This window comes from Oncorhynchus clarkii, chromosome 5, assembly GCF_045791955.1.
Source record: "Oncorhynchus clarkii lewisi isolate Uvic-CL-2024 chromosome 5, UVic_Ocla_1.0, whole genome shotgun sequence".
In the NCBI taxonomy this organism is placed as follows: domain Eukaryota; kingdom Metazoa; phylum Chordata; class Actinopteri; order Salmoniformes; family Salmonidae; genus Oncorhynchus; species Oncorhynchus clarkii.
In genome coordinates, this window is record NC_092151.1 from 72,426,167 (window position 1) to 72,447,484 (window position 21,318).

The window sequence follows — 21,318 nt, forward strand, 5'->3', positions numbered from 1 at the left end:
CCCCCAGTGGCTGTACGGTCAGCCGCCTGCCTGTCTCTAGGGGTCTTCATATGGGAGCCCTAGCCCAGGGGGGAGAGACGGGAGGCCTGGCTGGAAATTAAGACATGCTGTCTGGAAGAAGAACCACCCTACTGCCATCCTCAATCTTCCAGACTGGAGATTTCTTGGCCAAGGCCTGCCTATAGACTCCAATGGCCATCTATGACAGCTCCAAACAGTAGGCTTGCTCTTACTGGGTAGAGTAGCTGTGTGGATGAGCAGCAGACATTCTCTTCATCATCTATTACTGTACATATAAATCATGCCAGATGGCAGGTTCATAACCCATGATTGCTCAGTTAAAATGTCAGTTTATTTGTGTGTGTTCTAGTGCTGCTGTCGTCACTGGTGGCTAGGATATGGTTAGGGTTAGTCTAGTCCACAGGATGTGACCTAAGCTTACCCTGTCTGCCTTGCTGTGTGTCTGTGTGCGTTGTGTATTTGTGTTATCTGTTTGCTCGCTGGTTGTTGACATTTGGCGGTGCTGTAGAGCTAACAGTGTTGTAATTCTGTTATGATCCGATGCTGTGGAACTTAAGTAAACACTATTACAGCCAAATCCCCTTAACACTCCACTTCTGTCTAATTGCATTATCTCTGATGAAGGTAGGATTATACACACCATCTGATGCCATGCAATATTGCCTAACACACAGCCTGTTACTATTGTTATTGTGCACGCACACAAATTAGAGAGCAGCTGAGATTCCCATGTAGGTGTGCATTGTGGATCATAATAGTGTGTTGTGCAGTCAGCTTCTCATGCATGATGTGGAAATGTGTGTACTTGTATTGTTCAGTCATAGTGCACACACTGTGGGTCTGTGATGTGTACTGTCTAATCATGTGCTTAAATCTATAACCAGGACAGAAGTGATTAGTTGTGGCCTGTAGTCAGATTCTCATTAGACGTGCTCTGTCTGACAATGAGTTATGCCGCTGAATGATGACTTCCATTTAAACGTTTCTTTCAGAGCAGCTGTTTGTGTGCTAGGGAGGGAGGGAGAGAGCTGTAATTAAAGCCTTAGTATCTATACTGAACAAAAATATAAACGGAACATGCAACAATTTTACGGAGTTACAGTTCATATAAGGAAGTCAGTCAATTTAAATTAATTACGCTGTAATCCATGGATTTCACATGCCTGGGCAGGGGCCCGCCCACTGGGGAGCCAGGCCCAGCCAATCAGAATGAGGTTTTTGCCACAAAAGGGCTTTATTACAGACAGAAATACTCTGTTTCATCTGCTGTCCGGATGGCTGGTCTCAGACGATCCCGCTGGTGAAGAAGCAGGCCCTGGGCTGGCGTGGTTACACGTGCTCTGCGGTTGTCCTGAGGTTGTGAGGCCGGTTGGACGTACCGCCAAATTCTCTAAATTGACGTTGGCGCTGGCTTATGGTAGAGAAATGAGCATTAAATTCTCTGGCAACAGCTCTGGTGGACATTCCTGTGGTCAGCATGCCTATTGCATGCTCCCTCAACACTTGAGACATTTGTGGCATTGTGTTGTGACAAAACTAAACAATTTAGTGGCCTTTTATTGCCCCCAGCACAAGGTGCACCTTTGTAATGATCATGCCGTTAAATCAGCTTCTTAATATGCCAGACCTGTCAGGTGGGTAGATTATCTTGACAAAGAAGAAATGCTCACTAACAGGTATGTAAACAAATTTGTGCACAAGATTTGAGAGAAATGTGTTTTTTTGTGCGTAGAGGACATTCCTGGGATCATTTATTTCAACACATGAAACATAGGATCAACATTTTAATGTTGTGTTTATATTTTCGATCTCCATCTCATTGCTTGGAAGGGATGTGATCTGGCCCGGCCACATCACATCAACACAACACATTGGTGAGAGATGACAAGGCTTTATCTGTGCGAGTGGAGAGGCTGATCTGTGGCAAGAAGGGAATATGTCCCTTAATGCAGTCTGTTCTGTCTGCCTCGCTCTCTGGATGAGGGGAAAAGCCATAAAAACACTGGCACAGGAGCAGACAAGCTGGATTGTACCATTTGTGTGGGGTTGGATGGAGGATACTCTCTTTTTATAAACAAGCAGGCACCGGCAGAGACTGGTACATTGAGAACCCAGTAGTGCTGAGCGATTAGTGCTTATTTTCTTTAACATGAAATGCACTTTGCATTATGTGAGTTGAATGCTGTAACAACATAGAATAAAACAAAAGTCCCATGATGGTAGTGACTGGCTATTACTGCTTATCACTTATTAACCATAATTTATTCACATTTAATACAATATTTCAGTTTTCTGCATTATATTTACTTTATTTGATGACTATTTAATTCCGGACCATCATCTCCTCTAGAGCTGCTGCTGTCTGACAAAAACAAAATGTTATTAGTTCTTCAGAGTAAATAAGGCATACTTTATGACTCCTGAATACCAACTATCAATCACTTAGATCAGGTATTTTCAGGTAGAGATACCTTGTGAAACAACTGCTCTATCTCTCTCGATTATGCATTCTTCTCTTTTACGTAGCAGGTGTAAAAGAAATACAACGGACAATGGATTATGGTCATTGTAGTTAATTACCATGTTTTCTGTGCTAAACTGAGTAGAATATTGGCTTGCTGGAAACTACAACTGTGGGGTGGGGAGCTGACCTCGAGGTGTTTGGACTGGACTGCAGCCTGGATTCGACTCATGCATGTTGGTCCAGTTCAGACACATCTGCATAGTTTCCATGGTTGCAAACCGGAAACACCCACCCCCCTTCTCCCTCCCTCCTTTTTCCATCTCATTCATACAGACCAACACTTCCATTCAGAAGCCCACTCCCTCTCTACAACCCCCTCCTTTACAACCCCCCCCACCACCATTTCTCTTTCTCTACTCTGTCTCTCTCTCCCTCTGTTAAGCTGGGTGAAACAGGGAAATGTAAATCTGCTGACAGCCCCTCTTGTGTGAGGCCAGAAGAGGGGTATGTAGGGGAAAACACTCCTGGACTGCAGAGCAATGGGCTTGTGAGGAGATTACAGTAGTTTTGGTTCTGTTGTGTAATGCCGTGTCTAGAGCACTGCATTTGGACCATTGTTGAACAAACAGCCATGTCATGAAAATGAGGCTACCTGAATTGTACAGTCCAATTGTACAAATGTTCATATCAGTCCTGCTTTTCAAATCAAATCAAATGTATTTATAAAGCCCTTCTTCTTCTTCTAGAGAGGAACCAGGCTATGAGGTGTGGCCAGTCCTCTTCTGGCTGTGCCGGGTGGAGATTATAACAGAACATGGCCAAGATGTTCATAAATGACCAGCATGGTCAAATAATAATAATCACAGTGGTTGTCGAGGGTGCAACAGGTCAGCACCTCAGGAGAAAATGTCAGTTGGCTTTTCACAGCTGACCATTGAGAGAATCTCTACCGCTCCTGCTGTCTCTAGAGAGTTGAAAACAGCAGGTCTGGGACAGGTAGCACGTCCAGTGAACAGGTCAGGGTTCCATAGCCGCAGGCAGAACAGTTGAAACTGGAGAAGCAGCATGGCCAGGTGGACTGGGGACAGCAAGGAGTCATCAGGCCAGGTAGTCTTGAGGCATGGTCCTAGGGCTCAGGTCCTCTGAGAGAGAGAGAGAGAATTAAATTCACACAGGACACCGGATAAGACAGGAGAAATACTCCAGATATAACAGACTGACCCTAGCCCCCTGACACAAACTACTGCGGCATAAATACTGGAGGCTGAGACAGGAGGGGTCAGCTTTTGGATCTCCTCCCCCTCTTCTCCCTCTTCTGCAAAACCTGAGCTGTTAATGGGCTTTTGCATCACAAAGCTCCCTGCCAGCACAGGGCCAGGCTGACTCAAAGACCTGCTTCCGCCTCGCGCTCTCTCTGCCACCTAGCGCTGAGCTCTCTCCGCCGCCTAGCGCTGAGCTCTCTCCGCCGCCTCGCGCTGAGCTCTCTCCGCCGCCTCGCGCTGAGCTCTCTCCGCCGCCTCGCGCTGAGCTCTCTCCGCCGCCTCGCGCTGAGCTCTCTCCGCCGCCTCGCGCTGAGCTCTCTCCGCCGCCTCGCGCTGAGCTCTCTCCGCCGCCTCGCGCTGAGCTCTCTCCGCCGCCTCGCGCTGAGCTCTCTCCGCCGCCTCGCGCTGAGCTCTCTCCGCCGCCTCGCGCTGAGCTCTCGCTCTGTCCCAGACTCTCTTTTTCCTTATTTCTTTACCTCTGACTGTCTTTCTCCCTGATATCTGGTTTATTTCATCTGTCAGTGCTCAGATTGACGCTGTCGGTTGTATTTGTGATTTTGAGCACTACCAAATGCCTCTAACAGAGTAGAGGGAGGGATGTGAGGGGGTTGAGGCTTTTTGGATAGGTGCCCTCCTCTTGGACAGCCATCTTGAAAGTGGTTCATTGAGCCTCCCCGTCCCCTCTGGGTTAGCAAGTCGAGACCACCTAACCTTCCTCAGGGAGAGAACTGGGCCAGGTCCGGGGCATTTAGACTTCTGAATTAAACAGACAGACATACATACAGTGAGCCCAGCCAAGCTCATCACACCGATCCTGTACTTCCAATACTCTCATTTAAAAGGCCACCCAACAAGACCCATTCAGTGTCACACACATTCAGATAAACCAGGTTCCCATCCAACCATCCAATAAAAAAAGTCCACAGGCTTTCAAAGATGATTTGTAAAAATCCAAATAACTTCAGATCTTCATTGTAAAGGTTTTAAACACATGCTTGTTCAATGAACCATAAACAATTAATGAACATGCACCTGTGGAAAGGTCGTTAAGACACTAACAGGTAGGCAATTAAGGTCACAGTTATGAAAACTTAGGACACTAAAGAGGCCTTTCTACTGACGCTGAAAAAACACCAAAAGAAAGATGCCCAGGGTCCCTGCTCGTCTGTGTGAACGTGCCTTCGGCATGCTGCAAGGAGGCATGAGGACTGCAGATGTGGCCAGGGCAATAAATTGCAATATCCGTACTGTGAGACGCATAACACTGCGCTACAGGGAGACAGGATCGTCCTCGCAGTGGCAGACCACTGCACAGGATCGGTACATCCTGCACAGGATCGGTACATCCGAACATCACACCTGCGGGACAGGTACAGGATGGCAACAACAACTGCCTGAGTTACACCAGGAACACACAATCCCTCCATCAGTGCTCAGACTGTCCGCAATAGGCTGAGAGAGGCTGGACTGAGGGCTTGTAGTTCTGTTGTAAGGCAGGTACTCACCAGACATCACCGGCAACAACGTCTCCTATGGGGACAAACCCACCATCGCTGGACCAGACAGGACTGGCAAAAAGTGCTCTTCACTGACGAGTCGCGGGTTTGTCTCACCTGGGGGGATGGTCGGAGTTGTGTTTATTGTCAAAAGAATGAGCATGGGCCTGTACTCTGGAGCGGGATTGATTTGGAGGTGGAGGCCTCGTCATGGTCTGGGGCAGTGTGTCACAGCATCATCGGACTGAGCTTATTGTCATTGCAGGTAATCTCAACGCTGTACGTTACAGGGAAGACGTCCTCCTCCCTCATGTGGTACCCTTCATGTAGGCTCATCCTGACATGACCCTCCAGCATGACAATGCCACCAGCCATACTGCTCGTTCTGTGTATGATTTCCTGCAAGACAGGAATGTCAGTGTTCTGCCATGGGCAGCGAAGAGCCTGGATCTCAATTCCATTGAGCACGTCTGAGACCTGTTGGATCGGAGGGTGAGGGCTATAGCCATTCCCCCCAGAAATGTCTGGGGACTTGCAGGTGCCTTGGTGGGAGAGTGGGGTAACATCTCACAACAAGAACTGGAAAATCTGGCGCCATGAAGAGGGGATGCACTGCAGTACTTAGCAGTACTTAATGCAGCTGGTGGCCACACCAGATACTGACTGTTACTTTTTGATGTTGACCCCCCATTTGTTCAGGGACATATTATTTCATTTCTGTTAGTCACGTGTCTGTGGAACTTGTTCAGTTTGTCTGTTGAATCTTATGTTCATACAAATATTTACACATGTTAAGTTTGCTGAAAGACGTTTCTTTTTTTGCTGAGTTTAAACGTCGGATAGAAATATCATGACAGGCCTGATGGAAATTTGTCTGTAAATTTGTCTGTAAACTTTCCAAATGTTGACAAAACAAAATACGCTAGACAAGGTGGGATCTTTTTGTCTAAAATTGAATTATGTAATAAATGGCAGTGGAAACGCTTTTATGCCCAAATATTGACATAGTAACCATCATATCGAAGTACATTTGGAGTGACATGGTGTGTGTTCCTCCCACTACGCCTTGGGAAAGCATGCAGTTTATTATGGTACAGATGAAATAAGGTATGATGATCTTCACAGGGTGGTGAAAGTGCACGGTGATGAGCTTGATGCTCCTTTCCAATAAATATTGAGGGTCTTATTCTGGTGACATGATTAATGCTTGACTGCCGTTCGACAAATAAAAATAATCTTGCTCTTTTGTCCATAATATTCTCATTTTGTAGTAGCCTTTTACCTGCATTGTATCTGCCAGCTGTAGGCTAGAGTGCACTTGTCAAGACCAGAGTGGGCACATTCACTATGTAACGCAACAATTTTTGTGACAAAACCATTAGTACAGTTGAAAATGCGATGGAAACCCATTTAACTTGTATTTTTATTCGGTACATGGGAATTTAACTGCAAAAGTCATTTTTATTTGCCCTACGTCATCACGCACAGCCTTTTCGCTTCAACAAGTCTATTTGATGGAAACACATCTGATTGTAAATGTGCATTCCACCAGAGATGTGTTACCATCAAATTCACTTATTGCAGATAAAAAGCTGTGCGTGATGTAGTGCACTTTGAACCTACTTTTGAGGTTTCTCGCTTAATTCATTTTAGAATATTCACATTAAAATCTGTTGCCAATTGGATGGAAACCAAGCTATTGATGCACATTTAGTTTACTCCTTGTTTTGGGAATGCATTTGACTTTTCTCTTGTATCTGCCTGTTCCCATAACAAGTAGGCCTTCACACTTTTCTTCCTTTGGTTTCCATAGTAACTGTTGTCTGTTTTGGGCCAAGATTATTTTCGCTACATCGTTTGGGTCTCTTTCTCGGTTAAAAAGCAAAAGAGAATGAATGTCAGTGAGAGTGGTGACTGAGGCACACACTGACTTGGTGGAAGAAGATTATACAATGAGTGAAATGCTGGCTGTGAGTGAGGGTGATGGGGTCTGTCAAAGTGTAGCTCTACCCAGGTCAGGGTGGTTTATTGGGTGGTTTATTCCTTATTCCCTCGTGTGGTCCATATGGACCATCACTACAACCCCTCACTGTGCTCTTGTCCCTAATGGCTCTGGTCCACAATTACACTTCTCTGGGTTTTGAATAATTCATGTGGTTCTTAGTGGTGCTCAATTATGCATGAGTCCTGATGTTTTGGTCACAGCTTGAACACCCCTTCTCTCTTTCTCTCCCTTTACAGGGTGTACCCCAGCTGCCCTGTGCCAAGGCCCTGTACAACTACGATGGCAAGGAACCTGGGGACCTCAAGTTCAATAAGGGTGACATTATCATCCTCCGACGCCAGGTGGATGAGAATTGGTACCATGGAGAGATGGGCGGAGTCCACGGCTTTTTCCCCACCAACTTTGTTCAGATCATCAAGCCGCTTCCACAGCCCCCGCCACAGTGCAAGGCCCTCTACGACTTTGAGCTGAAAGACAACGAGGCAGACAAGGACTGTCTGCCCTTCACTAAGGTGAGTTCTAGACCACTGTACAGGCCACAGCCCTACCACATAGGACATTGTCTCTAAAGCTGGAACTACAGTTTCTAGCAAGAGTTATAATTACAACCTATACTGTTTTTTCTAAGCTGTAATTTTCCTGAGTTTGGAGCATCTAACAGCTCAACAACTGTTGATTGTAAAAGCTCTGTAGCTTAACCCTGACCAAACCTCAGTGAAACTGTGTTCCTCTGTCTCTTCCTGCAGATGTGTCATGTGGATGCAAGGCATTTTTCCTCCTAGTGTAGAGGACCAGTTATCCACTCACACATCTAGAACTAGACGGCTACTGTACCATTGCTAAATGACTACATTTATCAATCTATTCTAATCAACTGAAAGGGTAGATTAGAGCTTTCTATCCTTGGCTTTTATAAGCAGTCTGCTGTTTTATCTTAATTTTTTTAAACCTTTATTTAACTAGGCAAGTCAGTTAAGAGCAAATTCTCATTTACAATGACAGCCTACTGGGGAACAGTGGGTTAACTTCCTTGTTCAGGGGCAGAACGACAGATTTTTACCTTGTCAGCTCGGGGATTCGATCCAGCAACCAGTAAGCTACCTGCCGTCCCTTATGAGCAAAAACTGAAACAAACGAAAGTGCTTATCTTTTTCCTTTTTTAACAGGATCCACTGTACTGTATTACTCTAATAATGTAGCGTAACTTGGCACTTCCGGGAGTTTTAATAAAACATGGTCTCGCTCTCTCTCAGCCTCCTAATTCTTCTATCCTGGGTGTTTGTTCCTAGAAGATCTGAAAATCTCCTAGTTAGCAGCATCTTTAATGACAGTCTTCCTGGTAACAAGCTCTGCATCTTTTCTCTTCTAGGATGATATTCTGACTGTGATTCGCAGAGTGGACGAAAACTGGGCAGAGGGAATGCTGGGGGATAAAATTGGAATCTTCCCTATATCATATGTTGAGGTAAGCGAAATGTTCCTCCAAGTCTTAACAACCGGAGTGTCCCTGATATGTCCAGGCATGCATTTTACCTCCGGTAAGAGGTTGGAAAATGCTGAGTATGTTAGTGCAATCTTTTTTGTTGTTGCTTTGTCAGACATCTTGCAGAATGTACACATTAGTGCTCTCCCCTTTTGCTACACCCTTGAAAACAGTCACAGTATATTTCACCAAAGTACTAAACATGTTATTTATTTGTATTGTCATTGAGCACCTTCTGAGCAGCTTTCCAAATTCCCATGTGCCCCTTAAATACAGCCAGTGTCATCTTTAGCTTGACATCCTGAGGTAATTCACCATTGTCCTATAAAAGTTTCCCATGATCACTGCTGAGAGAACTGTCTGTTGGTAGGAACCTTACCTGTGTAATAGACATGGGCTTGGTTTCCCGATAGTGATGGAATTTAGGCTTACGAATGTTTTAACAATGCGTCTTTCCTACAACGACCGCAGATGTAACATGCGTTTCCCAAAACACCACACAGAGAACGTTCGCTAAGTGCGTGTTGAGGCGTGTCAATACTGATAGGATTTAAAGAAAACTGATCCGAGAGTAGCGCTGTCTTTCTCCATTCAAATCTTACATTAACATTAGAATTATTCCACAATACCGATGACGGATCAGCTCCTAGAAAGATATTATCATGACTGCACAAATTGAGGCGGCTTACCCTAATGCACTAAAATCTACATTTGGCACATCATTGCGCACATTACACATGAAATATATTGAGGCAAAAATTAGACAGCAGCCTGCAATTAGGAAAATTGAACTCAGTTGAATGAACATGAAATTGATTTCAATATTATTGAATTGTATAGGCCTGTAGCCTATACTGTAGGCTATTTATCTTTTAAAGCAGTCATCTCTGTTTTCATTTGAAGCATCTTCCTGGTTGTTGAGAGTAGGGAGTTTCAGCACCTCGTGAAAGTGCTCGAGCTACGTTACGAACTTCCCTCTTGCACCCAATTCAGGAAACAGATAGTACCCGCTCTATATAAGCAAGACAAAGCAGATGTTTTTAATGAATTGGCCAATGCACCCTGTGTTGTGCTTATTTAACAGTGACAGCCCATCACATTACTCTGCAGTGGGAGATGTACCGTGCTACAGACCCACCCCCTTTATGAGACTCACAAATGCGCATTTGACAGTGAAGGAAGCATTGTCATGGTGCATTTGTAACCCAGATGGAAGTGGGAATTTACCACATGCGACTGTGAAAAATCCACTTGAACACCCCTCAACTGGTAATTCCTTGTGGGAAACTCCTCTATCATCCTGAGCACCCACTTCTCCCAAATGGTAACTTCTAACATCACCTACTAAGGAAAAGGCCTCTAACAGCATTTTCTGCAGTCAAATGTAACAACAAAACATTATTTATAAAAAGCAATATATTAATGTGATTTATGAACTCTATAATTTGTTTGCAAGCATGATAGCTGTACTTTTAGTTTATGGTTGCAGCTTGTTGGCCATTTAGCCAATCCGCTTTCAAGTCGCATGAATGCATCCAACTGGCATTTATGACTTCACAACTGTTAAATTCCCACCTCCCACATGGTTACAAACGCATCAGAGTGGAACCTTGAGAGACCTAACATAACAATCCTGTCACAACAGACAATGCCAGGAACATTTGTGAATGCTGAAGATTGTTAATTGCATTTAATTTTCCTGCTGTACCGAAACCGAACCATGACCCCAAATACGTACTGAACCGTGGGTTTGGTGAATTGTTACACTTCTAATGGTAGAGAGAAGCCCGGGAGTGGGCAGAGGCTTATCATAAAAGGAAGAGCAATTTGAGAAGACATTTTCCGTGTGAATGCTTTTGTGAAGGTTATCTTTGACTCTGACATTAAAAATTACATTCTTAGAAGCAGAGGAGAATTTAAAAAATGTTTCTTCTCATTTTTCATGGCACTATTCACGTGACAGATTTAGATTTTTCATAATATCCCGAGGGTGGATATTTTGAAGGGAACGGATGCAAAACAACTAATGGATACAATTGACCATGTTTTCACAGCAGAGAAATACAACATTTTCTACCAAGAAAGAACATTTTGACTCGGGTTACATAAACAAATGTGCAACTGATGACTACTGTACATTCAGCATATGTCAGACAGTAAACAGCTTTCTTTTTAAAACAAATTCTGAGCAATTCTGGAACTGTCATGGAAGACAAGCTATAATCTAGTTTTTTTGTAGCCACACTTGATTGTGTCTGACTGAGTTATTTCTGTACAGTGATTTTATACTGATACCCATTCTATATTTGGTTGTATATACTTGGCTGTATATCTGATCTAGTGCTATGTGTGTACTCATTTAGTACTGCCTCTCATCAGGATTGGTGTGAAATTCTCCACTTTTATGTCCCAAGTAGATGGAGAGCAGCTCGGGGCTATCTGTGTCGTGGAGTGCTCCCTCGTTCTCCCTGTGATTAGCTAAACCCTTTTTAGTGTTCCTCCTTTGATTCCTACCTCACATGAAAGGCTGCTGTCTGCTCTGCTGCCTGCCTGAAAACCGTTGACTCCCTGAGCCCAAGGTTCTCTCTCAACCCCCTGGTACTGGCAGCATTCTCAGCCTACTGCTTTCTCCCATCAGATATAGGCACAGGGTGGTTCTTACTACAACTAGGTTTATTATGCAGATTGACGGCTTTCATTATCATATTAACGACAACGACTCCTTTTCTCTCCTATCTACCCCACCCCATCCTGCCCTCCTTTCCTTCCCCTCTTCCCTCTCTCCTCCTGTAGTTTAACACAGCAGCGCGTCAGCTGATTGAGTTGGACAAGCCTGGGGACTCGAGTGGGGACTCTGGCGAGGGGGCCTCATCGGGCCCCCAGAGTAACGGTGGCCCCCACCGAGCAGGGGAGAAGAAGAACAGTAAGAAGCGCCACTCGTTTACATCCCTCACCATGTCCCACAAGCCCTGTCTGGCCCCGCCCCCCCAGAGACACTCCACGGAGATCAGTGGGCCGGTCCTCATCAGCTCCTCCAACCCCACGGCAGCCGCACGCATCGGAGAGATCAGCGGAGGACTGTCCTGCAGCGCACCCTCACAGGTGAGATAGGGGGGAGGGGAGGAGGAGATGGGAGATAGTAAGGGAGGGCTCTTCTGCAGCGCACCCTCACAGATATATACTGAATGGTGAGATGAAGGGGGAGAGAGCTTCTACGTTCCCCCTAGTCCAGTGTCTTTGTACTGTTTGGTAAGGGGTATTCAATGAGGAAGCCACTAAATGGAGAACTTTATGTCTCTCTGAAGTATTCTGTATGATCAATGGACTTGTCCAGAAGCCTGACTCTATTGTCCCCATTAATGAATTCCTCCAGAATTGACTGCATATTTATGTTCTGAACAATATTGTCCTCTTAAACCAGAATTGGGAAAACCATCATGTTGTCCAGCATAGCAGCCTCATTTGTCTATGGTTGGCTGTCTGTACTATGGACAAGCGTATTATCACTGCCATTTATTTCATGGGATAGCTGATGATAGACTCTTGGAAATGGACTGTCACCAAATCTGTCATAGCCCTCAGTGTGTGTCCAGCCTCCTGCCCATGTCGGCTCCACACTGTTCATCTGGGCCTGTTAATCAGGGGTAATGAGTGAGAGAGAGGAACAGGGGGAAACAATGAGCACGCAAGATTCTCACGCAACAAGCACAAACAAGTAGATTGAACTAACATTCTTGTTTTCATCCGATGTTTGTTTCCCTGACAAAGATTCCCAGTCTCCTTCTGTCACCACACACTTCCCTCTCTCTCCCCCCCGTCATTCCGAGCAGGCCATCGCTCCGTCCAAGCGTTGGAAATCATGGATGCGTGACTCCACTCGCCCGCAAAAAAGACTGCAGCTTAGCCCCGAGGTTTCCACAGCAACCTCAGAATGGCAACAACTCACAGCTGCTCTGGTTGCCTGGCACTGTAGAGAGAGAGGGGCTGGGGACATGACAGACAGACAGTCAGACAGATTTGTCAGCGTCTTAGGCAGACGTTCTGTGACCGACGGAAGCTGTGAAGTGAGGAAACCTTTAGAATGTTGCTTAGTTTTTTGAAGCTGAGCAGAGAACAGTGTAGAGGAGAACTGCCTCACCCCAGCCTGCCTGGTATACAGAGTAGGGACTTTTATACTGACATTGCAAATGACCATATACTCGTTATATGAAGATCAGATGTTGACTTCATCTTATCAGTGTTTTTTGCTTTGAAGTGTCAAAATAATGAGTCTTTCTGAAATGTGTTTTTAAATTAAGCCAACAAGGCTTTGTCTGTGGTTTGACAGCATTCATATTAAAGTAACATGCAAAACATTACTGAGTTACAGTTCATATAAGGAATATCAGCCCCTAATCTATGGATTTCACATAATTGGCAATGCCCTCCAATAATATTGGCACCCTTGGTAAATATGAGCAAAATCTGCTGTGAAAAATGTTTCTTTGCTGTTTATCCTCTTGGTCTATCATTCAAAATATTTACAAAAATCATACCTTTAATTGAAGTAAAATGATTGAAAAAAATGTATGTGAAATAAATTAAATATTCTTCTCCGAAACATGTGTGCCACAATTATTGGCACCCCTAGAAGTTATTTTGAGTAAAATCTAACTGAAGTATATTCCCATTCATATTTTACATTTTAAGTTCATCTGAGTGATTAGGAACGCTTAAGTGGTAAGCCATGACTTCCTGTTTTACTGGGGTATAAAAATGAGTTGACAAGTTCCCATAGTCATCCTTCACTATGGGAAAGACCCGAGAATATAGTAATGATGTGCGACAAAAGGTTGTTGAGCTGCACAAATCAGGAAATGGCTATAAGACAATAGCTCAAAGGTTTGAAAATGCCCATTTCCTCTATCAGGGCAATAATTAAGAAATGTAGCTGTTAGCAATCGGCCTGGAAGAGAACGTGTGTCTATATTGACTCCACGCACAGTGAGGAGGATGGTTCGAGTTGCCAAAGAATCTCCAAGAATCACAGCTGGAGAATTGCAGATGTTAGTTGGGTTTTGTGTTGGGTCTTGTACATAACCACAAGTTGTTTGGGAGGGTTGCCATAAAAAAGCCTTTGCTGTCATCAAACAACCAACTCAAGCACCTACAGTTTGCCAAACGTTACTGGAATTTTCAATGGGACTGGATTCTATGGTCAGATGAGACCAAAATAGAGCTTTTTGGAAACAAACACCAGAGGTGGGTTTAGCGTAGAAAGAAGGATAGCCATGCCGAAAATGTACCTCATCCCCACTGTGACGTATGGTGGTGAGTCTTTGATGTTATGGGGCTGTTTTTTTCCAAAGGCCCTGGACAACTTGTTAGGATAAATGGTATTATAGACTCCAGCAGATATTAAAATTATTACCAGCAGATATTAGATATTGCCAGCAGATATTAAATCAAAACTTGACTGCTTCTGCTAGGAAGCTTAAACTGGGCTGTGGTTGGATCTTCCAGCAGGACAATGATCCAAAGCACACCTCAAAATCAACACAAAAACGGTTCACTGACCACAATATCAAGGTTTTGCCACGGCCATCCCAGTCCCCTGACCTAAACCCCATAGAAAACCATTGGAATGAGCTGAAGAGGAGAGTCCACAAGCGTGGACTTCGGGATCTGGAGAGATTCTGTATGGAGGTGTGGTCTCAGATCCCTTGCCATGTGTTCTCCAACCTCATTATGCATTATAGGAGAAGACTCAGATCTGTTATCTTGGTAAATGAGGTTGCACAAAGTATTGAATGAATAATTTTGGCACACATTTCAGATTTTAAAAAATAAAAATAAGAATTAATTTTTCTTCCAATTTAACTTTAAAGATTTGATTTGTGTGAATATTTTTGAATGAATGACAAAGAGGATTTACAATGATTGTTTTTTTTTACAGCCCGTTTTGGTAATATTTTCCAAGGGTGCCAATATTAGTGGAAGGCACTGTAGATATGCATCTGTTGGTCACAGATACCTTAAAAAAAGGGTATGGGCTTGGATCAGAAAATCAGTCCGTATCTGGTGTGACCACCATTTGCCTTATGCAGCTCAACACATCTCCTTTTCATAGAGCTGAGTATGCTGTTGATTGTTGCCTGTGGAATGTTGTCCCACTCCTCTCAATGGCTGTGTGAAGTTGCTGGGTATTGGCAGGGAACTGAAACATGTCGATCCAGAGCATCCCAACCATGCTCAATGGGTGATATGTCTGAGTATGCAGGCCATGGAAGAATTTTCAGCTTCTAGGAATTGTGTACAGGTCTTTGCAACATGTGGCCTTGCATTATCATGCTGAGGCATGAAGTGATGACTGCAGATAAATGGCACGACAATGTGACTCAGGATCTCATCACGGTATCTCTCGGCATTCAAAATGCCATTGATAAAATGCAAATGATGTTCGCTGTCCATAGCTTATGCCTTCCCATACCATAACCCCACCGCCACCATGGGGTAGACTGTTCACAATGTTGACCTATCAATGAAATTAAACTTTGGAGTACTTTAAATGAAGTTATGGGCAGAACGACAAATTCAACTCCATCTTTCATCGAATCAGATGGCTTATTCATCACAAAACCATTTGATGTTGCCAAATTATTTAATGATTATTTCATTGGCAAAGTGAGCAAACTTAGGCAGGAAATGCCAACAACAAACAGTAAGCAGTTGTATTCATGCATAAAAAAATGAATAATGAAAGAAAAGCATTGCAAGTTACAATTTTGTAATGTTAGTGTGGGAGAGGTGGGAAAATTGTTATCGGTCAATAATGACAAACCACCTGGCATTGACAACTTACAGTAAATGGAAAGCTACTGAGGAAGGTAGCTGACTCTAGCCACTCCTTTCTGTCATATTTTTAATCTGAGCCTAGAGGAAAGTCTTTGTCCTCAGGCCTGGAGGGAAGTCAAAGTAATTCCGCTACCCAAGAGTGGTAAAGCGGCCTTTACTAGTTTTAATAGCAGACCTATAAGCTTGTTGCCAGCTCTTAGAAAACTGTTGGAAAAATAGTTTTTGACCAAATACAATGCTCTTTCTCTGTAAACAAATTCACAACAAACTTTTCAGCATGCTTATAGAGAAGGGCACTCAACATGTACTGCACTGACACAATTGACTGATGATCGTTTGAAAGGTATTGATAATAAGAAGATTGTGGGAGCTGTGCTGTTAGATTTCAGTGCAGGCTTTGATATTATTGATATTACGATAACCTGTTGTTGAGAGAACCTGTGTTATGGCTTTTCAACCTCAGCTCTGAATCCATGATATGTCTATCTATCTAGTAGAACTGAGGGTTTTCTTTAATGGGAGCTTCTCCTAATGTCAAACATGGAAATTGTGGTGTACCGCAGGGCAGCTCTCTAGGCCGTCTACTCTTTTAAATTTTTAGCAATGACCATGCCTCTGGCATTAAACAAAGCATGTGTGTCCATGTATGCTGATGATTTAACCATATATGCATCAGAAACCACAGGTAATGAAGTCACTGAAACCGTTAACAAAGAGTTGCAGTCTGTTTTGGAATGGGTGGCCAGTAATAAACTGGTCCTGAACATCTCTAAAACTAAGAGCATTGCATTCGGTACAAATCATTCCTTAAGTTCTAGACCTCAGCTGAATCTGGTAATGAATGGTGTGGCTGTTGAACAATTTCAGTAGACAAAATAACTTGAGATTGTAAACTCATGGTCAAAACAGATTCAATGGTTGTAAAGATGGGTAGAGGTCTGGCCATAAAATAGAGATGCTCTGCTTTTTTGACACCACACTCCAAAAAGCAAGTTCTGCAGGGTCCAGTTTGGTCTAATCTTGATTATTGTCCAGTCGTGTGGTTCAGTGCTGCAAGGAAATGCCTAGTTAAGCTGCAGCTGACCCAGAACAGAGCAGCACGTTTTGCTCTTAACTGTAATCAGAGGGCTGATATAAACACTATGCATGCCAGTCTCTCTTGGCTAAGAGTTGAGGAGAGACTCACTGCATCACTACTTCATTTTCTAAGAAACAATGTGTTGAAAATGTTTGCATAGTCAACTTACACACAGCTCTGACACACACACTTATCCCACCAGGGGTCTTTTCACAGTCCCCAGAACAAATTTAAGAAAGCATACAGTATTATATAGAGCCCTTATTGCATGGAACTTCCTTCCATCTCCTATTGCTCAAATAAACAGCAAACCTGGTTTAAAAAAACAGATGAAGCAACACCTCGCGGCGCAATGCCTCTCCCCTATTTGACCTAGATAGTTTGTGTGTATGCATTGATATCTAGGCTACGTGTGTCTTTACATTTTTTTTTATGTAGTTCTGTCCTGTTCTTGTCTATTGATGTTCTGTATTATGTTTTGTGTGGACCCCAGGAAGAGTAGCTGCTGCTTTTGCAACAGCTAATTGGGATCCTAATAAAATAGCAAAATGGTCGCCCACAACGTCATACACACTGTCTGCAGTTGAGGCCGGTTGGACATACTGCCAAATTGTCTAAAACGATTGGAGGTGGCTTATGGTAGAGAAATTAACATTCTATTATCTGGCAACAACTAACCATCTAACTAGCATTTGCTTGTACATTTATTAGCTAGCCATCTAACTAGCGATTAGCATTAGTGGCTAACACGATTTAGCCACAACTTGCTAATGAAAGACAAATTATGTAGATGTTTGCACATGTAAGAAACAAATGAATTTTAGAACGCTTGTGGATTTATATTAAGAAGCAAGCAGAAAATTGCCTCAGCATTGATGCATAACCATGCAGAATGAAAGCAAATGTCTCATGGTCGAGCAACAACAAATGTGCTCCTTGAGTGATGGGGCGGGGCTAGGTCTGTGTAGAATGCGGCATGGCGACAGAGCTGAAAGATGACTCAAATAGTGGAGTAAACTATCACATTTAACAAACCAAACTACTGTTATAAAACTCAAACCAGTCCGTGCATCAATACCGGTATATGGTATTCCGCCCAACCCTAGCGTCCTCTTCTGTCTCACCTTCCGGGGCTCAGGGCTGCAACACAGCCCAGACACACTGACATGATTTACCCACAGCTTCCCCTCGTAAACAGAAGCCACACAAAGCCCTTCTACAACTGGTGACATCCCTTAGTGCTCTCGTATGTGTGTGTTCACTATGCTATCAGAGCATGTTTGTGTGTGTGTGCAGACAGTTATTTTCATGTTGGGGTGATCCATCTCGTACTAAAGCCGTGGACCCACAGGGTGATGAGGGGAGAATCATGTTAAACTCTCCAGTAGAGGTCGACCGATTATGATTTTTCAACGCCGATACCGATTATTGGAGGACCAAAAAAGCCGATACCGATTTATCGGCCGATTCGTTTTTATTTTTTTATTTGTAATAAAGACAATTACAACAATACTGAATTAACACTTATTTTAATATAAAACATCAATAAAATCAATTTAGCCTCAAATGATGAAACATGTTCAATTTGGTTTAAATAATTCAAAAACAAAGTGTTGGAGAAGAAAGTAATATGTGCCATGTAAAAATGTGTGCCATGTAAAATATGTGCCATGTAAACAAACTAACGTTTAAGTTCCTTGCTCAGAACATGAGAACATATGAAAGTTGGTGGTTCCTTTTAACATGAGACTTCAATATTCCAAGGTAAGAGGTTTTAGGTTGTAGTTAATATAGTATTTATAAGACTATTTCTCTCTATACCATTTGTATTTCATATACCTTTGACTATTTGATGTTCTTATAGGCACGATAGTATTGCCAGTGTAACAGTATAGCTTCCGTCCCCCTCCTCGCCCCTACCTGGGCTCGAACCAGGAACACATCGACAACAGCCACACTCGAAGCATCGTTACCCAGCCGCTGCAAGGGGAATAACTACTCCAAATCTAAAAGCGAGTGACGTTTGAAACAGTATTAGCGCACACCCAGCTAACTAGCTAGCCATTTCACATCGGTTACACCAGCCATTAGGCTGATAGGCTTGAAGTCATAAACAGCACTGTGCTTGCGAAGAGCTGCTGGCAAAATGCACAAAAGTGCTGTTTGAATGAATGATTACGGGCCTGCTGCTGCTCAGTCAGACTGCTCTTTCAAATCAGACTCAATTATAACATAATAACACACATTAAATACATTAATATGATCAAATCTGGAAACTATCATTTCGAAAACAAAACGTTTATTAATTTCAGTGAAATACGGAACCGTTCGGTATTTTATCTAACAGGTGGCATCCCTAAGTCTAAATTCTGGTTACATTGCACAACCTTCAATGTATGTCATAATTATGTAAAATTCTGGCAAATTAGTTTGCAATAAGCCAGGCAGCCCAAACTGTTGCATATACCCTGACTCTGTGTGCAATGAACGCAAGAGAAATGACACAATTTCACCTGGTTAATATTGCCTGCTAACCTGGATTAGTAGTTATAACTAGTGATTATGATTGATTGTTTTTTATAAGATAAGTTTAATGCTAGCTAGCAATTTACCTTGGATCTACTGCATTCGCGTAACATGCAAGCTCCTCGTGGAGTGCAATGGTTAGAGCGTTGGACTAGTTAACTGCGGTTGCAAGATTGGAACCCCTGAGCTGACAATGTGAAAATCTGTCGTTCTGCCCCTGAACAAGGCAGTTAACCCACAGTTCCTAGGCAGTCATTAAAAATAAGAATGTGTTCTTAACTGACTTGCCTAGTTAAATAAAAGGTATACAAAAATATTTTAAAAAATCTGATTTCGGCGCCCAAAAATACCGATTTCCGATTGTTATGAAAACTTGAAATCGGCCCTAATTAATCGGCCATTACTCTCCAGACCTGGCTTTATCTGCCCTAATTATGATCCAGACACAGTCAGTATTATAGAATCTCCATGCACACCTGGAAGCTATATGACTTAAGATGGGTTTGATTTATAAATGAATGCGTTTAATAAAAAGAAAGACTCCCCAGGCGAAATCTGTGTGGCTCGGTATCTCTCCTTGTTTCTCGCTCCTCTTTTCTCCCTCCTTCAAAGCAGACAAAGGGAAGCAGTAGTTTCCTGGGGGGCCAGAGGGAGTGTATGGAAATGAACACGCCTTCTGTCTACTGCTTTTATGTCAGATGTATAAAGGAGCCTGCAGTATATGAAAACAGACCGGTTGTAAAACTGAACATTTTCAGTTAATTTCCAGTGTTATTGATGTGCCTGTGTTGTACACAAACACACACACACACACACACACGTTCCATGTAGCTCATACACATGTATAACAAAATGCACAGCACAGATAGATATTGCCTAATACTTTCTGTCTTGCCTGATTGCACCTTCCCCTTCCACACGGTAGAGTTGATTGAGTCTGAGGTGGGTCCTCTGTAATGATTCACCCAGAAAGGCAGCTCTGCTCTGTCTGGGGCAGTCATGCATGGAGTGATGGAGAGTACAGGGTAAAAGGAGACTGTGTCCAACAGAATCGCTCTGTTACCAGGACAGCCACAGTGAATGAGTCAGTGTCACACCGCTGGGGTTCCCCGTCTCTCAGCAAGAGACTTCAGTACTCACCGGTCTTCACCCAGCCAATTAAAACTTGTGCTTGGCAGTCATATGACCTAACCCAGCCAATCTGGTTATTGGGACACTAGCACAGCTTGATTTGGCCAATTGGGTTCATCGCTGCTGTGAGGGCGACATTTCCATTCAATGGGACATTTTAAGATCATGTGTGAGATGATTAAGAGATTAAATAACTAGTCTGTTCATTCATGACAGCCTACTTCTACCCATGTGAGGGGACAGACTGGCACAAATTGACCAAGACATCTGTCCCTTCTGATGGAGCTCCATTCAGTTGCAACTATCGTTGAAAAATGACATAATTGTTCTAGCACACTGTTTTGTGTGTAATGTCTATGCCTGAAAGTATTATATTGTAGGGGAGTAGTAGTGGTACTGGTTGAGTAAGTTGACTTACATTCTGTCTTCTCTCCTCAACAGGTACACATCTGTACAACTGGACTCCTAGTGACCCCTCCCCCCAGCAGTCCTGTTACTACTGCAACCGTGTTCACATTTCCCCCAGAGGCAAGTTACGCATCCATTCCTGTGGTAGGTGCACTTCTCTATAAAGATTCTACAGTATTCACACCAACAGTTCAATATAACAATAGGGTTCTTGCAACTACGCTACGGTTTCCCTAATTCGGGATGGACATGAGTATTGGAACGGATGTCAAAGCTCCATCTTTAGCCAGAGATGACTTTTTAATGTTTTTTTAATACTGTAAAGCTATATGGTGGAATGTGTTTGTGGCTCCTAAAACAGGAAAGTGACATTTTGCCTTGAAGACAACATTCATTTGCTTTGACTCTAGTGTGCCATTTGTACATGTGCATTTGCGGGGCACAACAAAAAAGAAACCAAGCCAAGCATCATACAGTTCTTCTCCCTAAATTCCCTTTCCTCGCCGTGCCTCATTCACTCAATTGCATTCCAACCACTCCCTACACACACTCGTGTGCTCCTGTTAAGACTACAGAAATAAATGCCCATAAAAATGGGATAGACAGGCTA

The 21,318-nt window shown here is 43.3% G+C and overlaps 1 protein-coding gene across 2 annotated transcripts in view; it reads left to right on the top strand.

Annotated features, from left to right (window-relative positions):
• Positions 1 to 21,318, top strand: part of LOC139409354 (E3 ubiquitin-protein ligase SH3RF1-like) — a 63,830-nt gene that overhangs the window by 25,797 nt on the left and 16,715 nt on the right. For both annotated transcript variants that reach the window (XM_071154375.1, XM_071154374.1), the window contains exons 3-6: positions 7,485 to 7,760; positions 8,618 to 8,713; positions 11,525 to 11,833; positions 20,742 to 20,852. In XM_071154375.1, the coding sequence (XP_071010476.1) occupies positions 7,485 to 7,760; positions 8,618 to 8,713; positions 11,525 to 11,833; positions 20,742 to 20,852 (792 nt within the window). The remainder of the gene's footprint in view (positions 1 to 7,484; positions 7,761 to 8,617; positions 8,714 to 11,524; positions 11,834 to 20,741; positions 20,853 to 21,318) is intronic.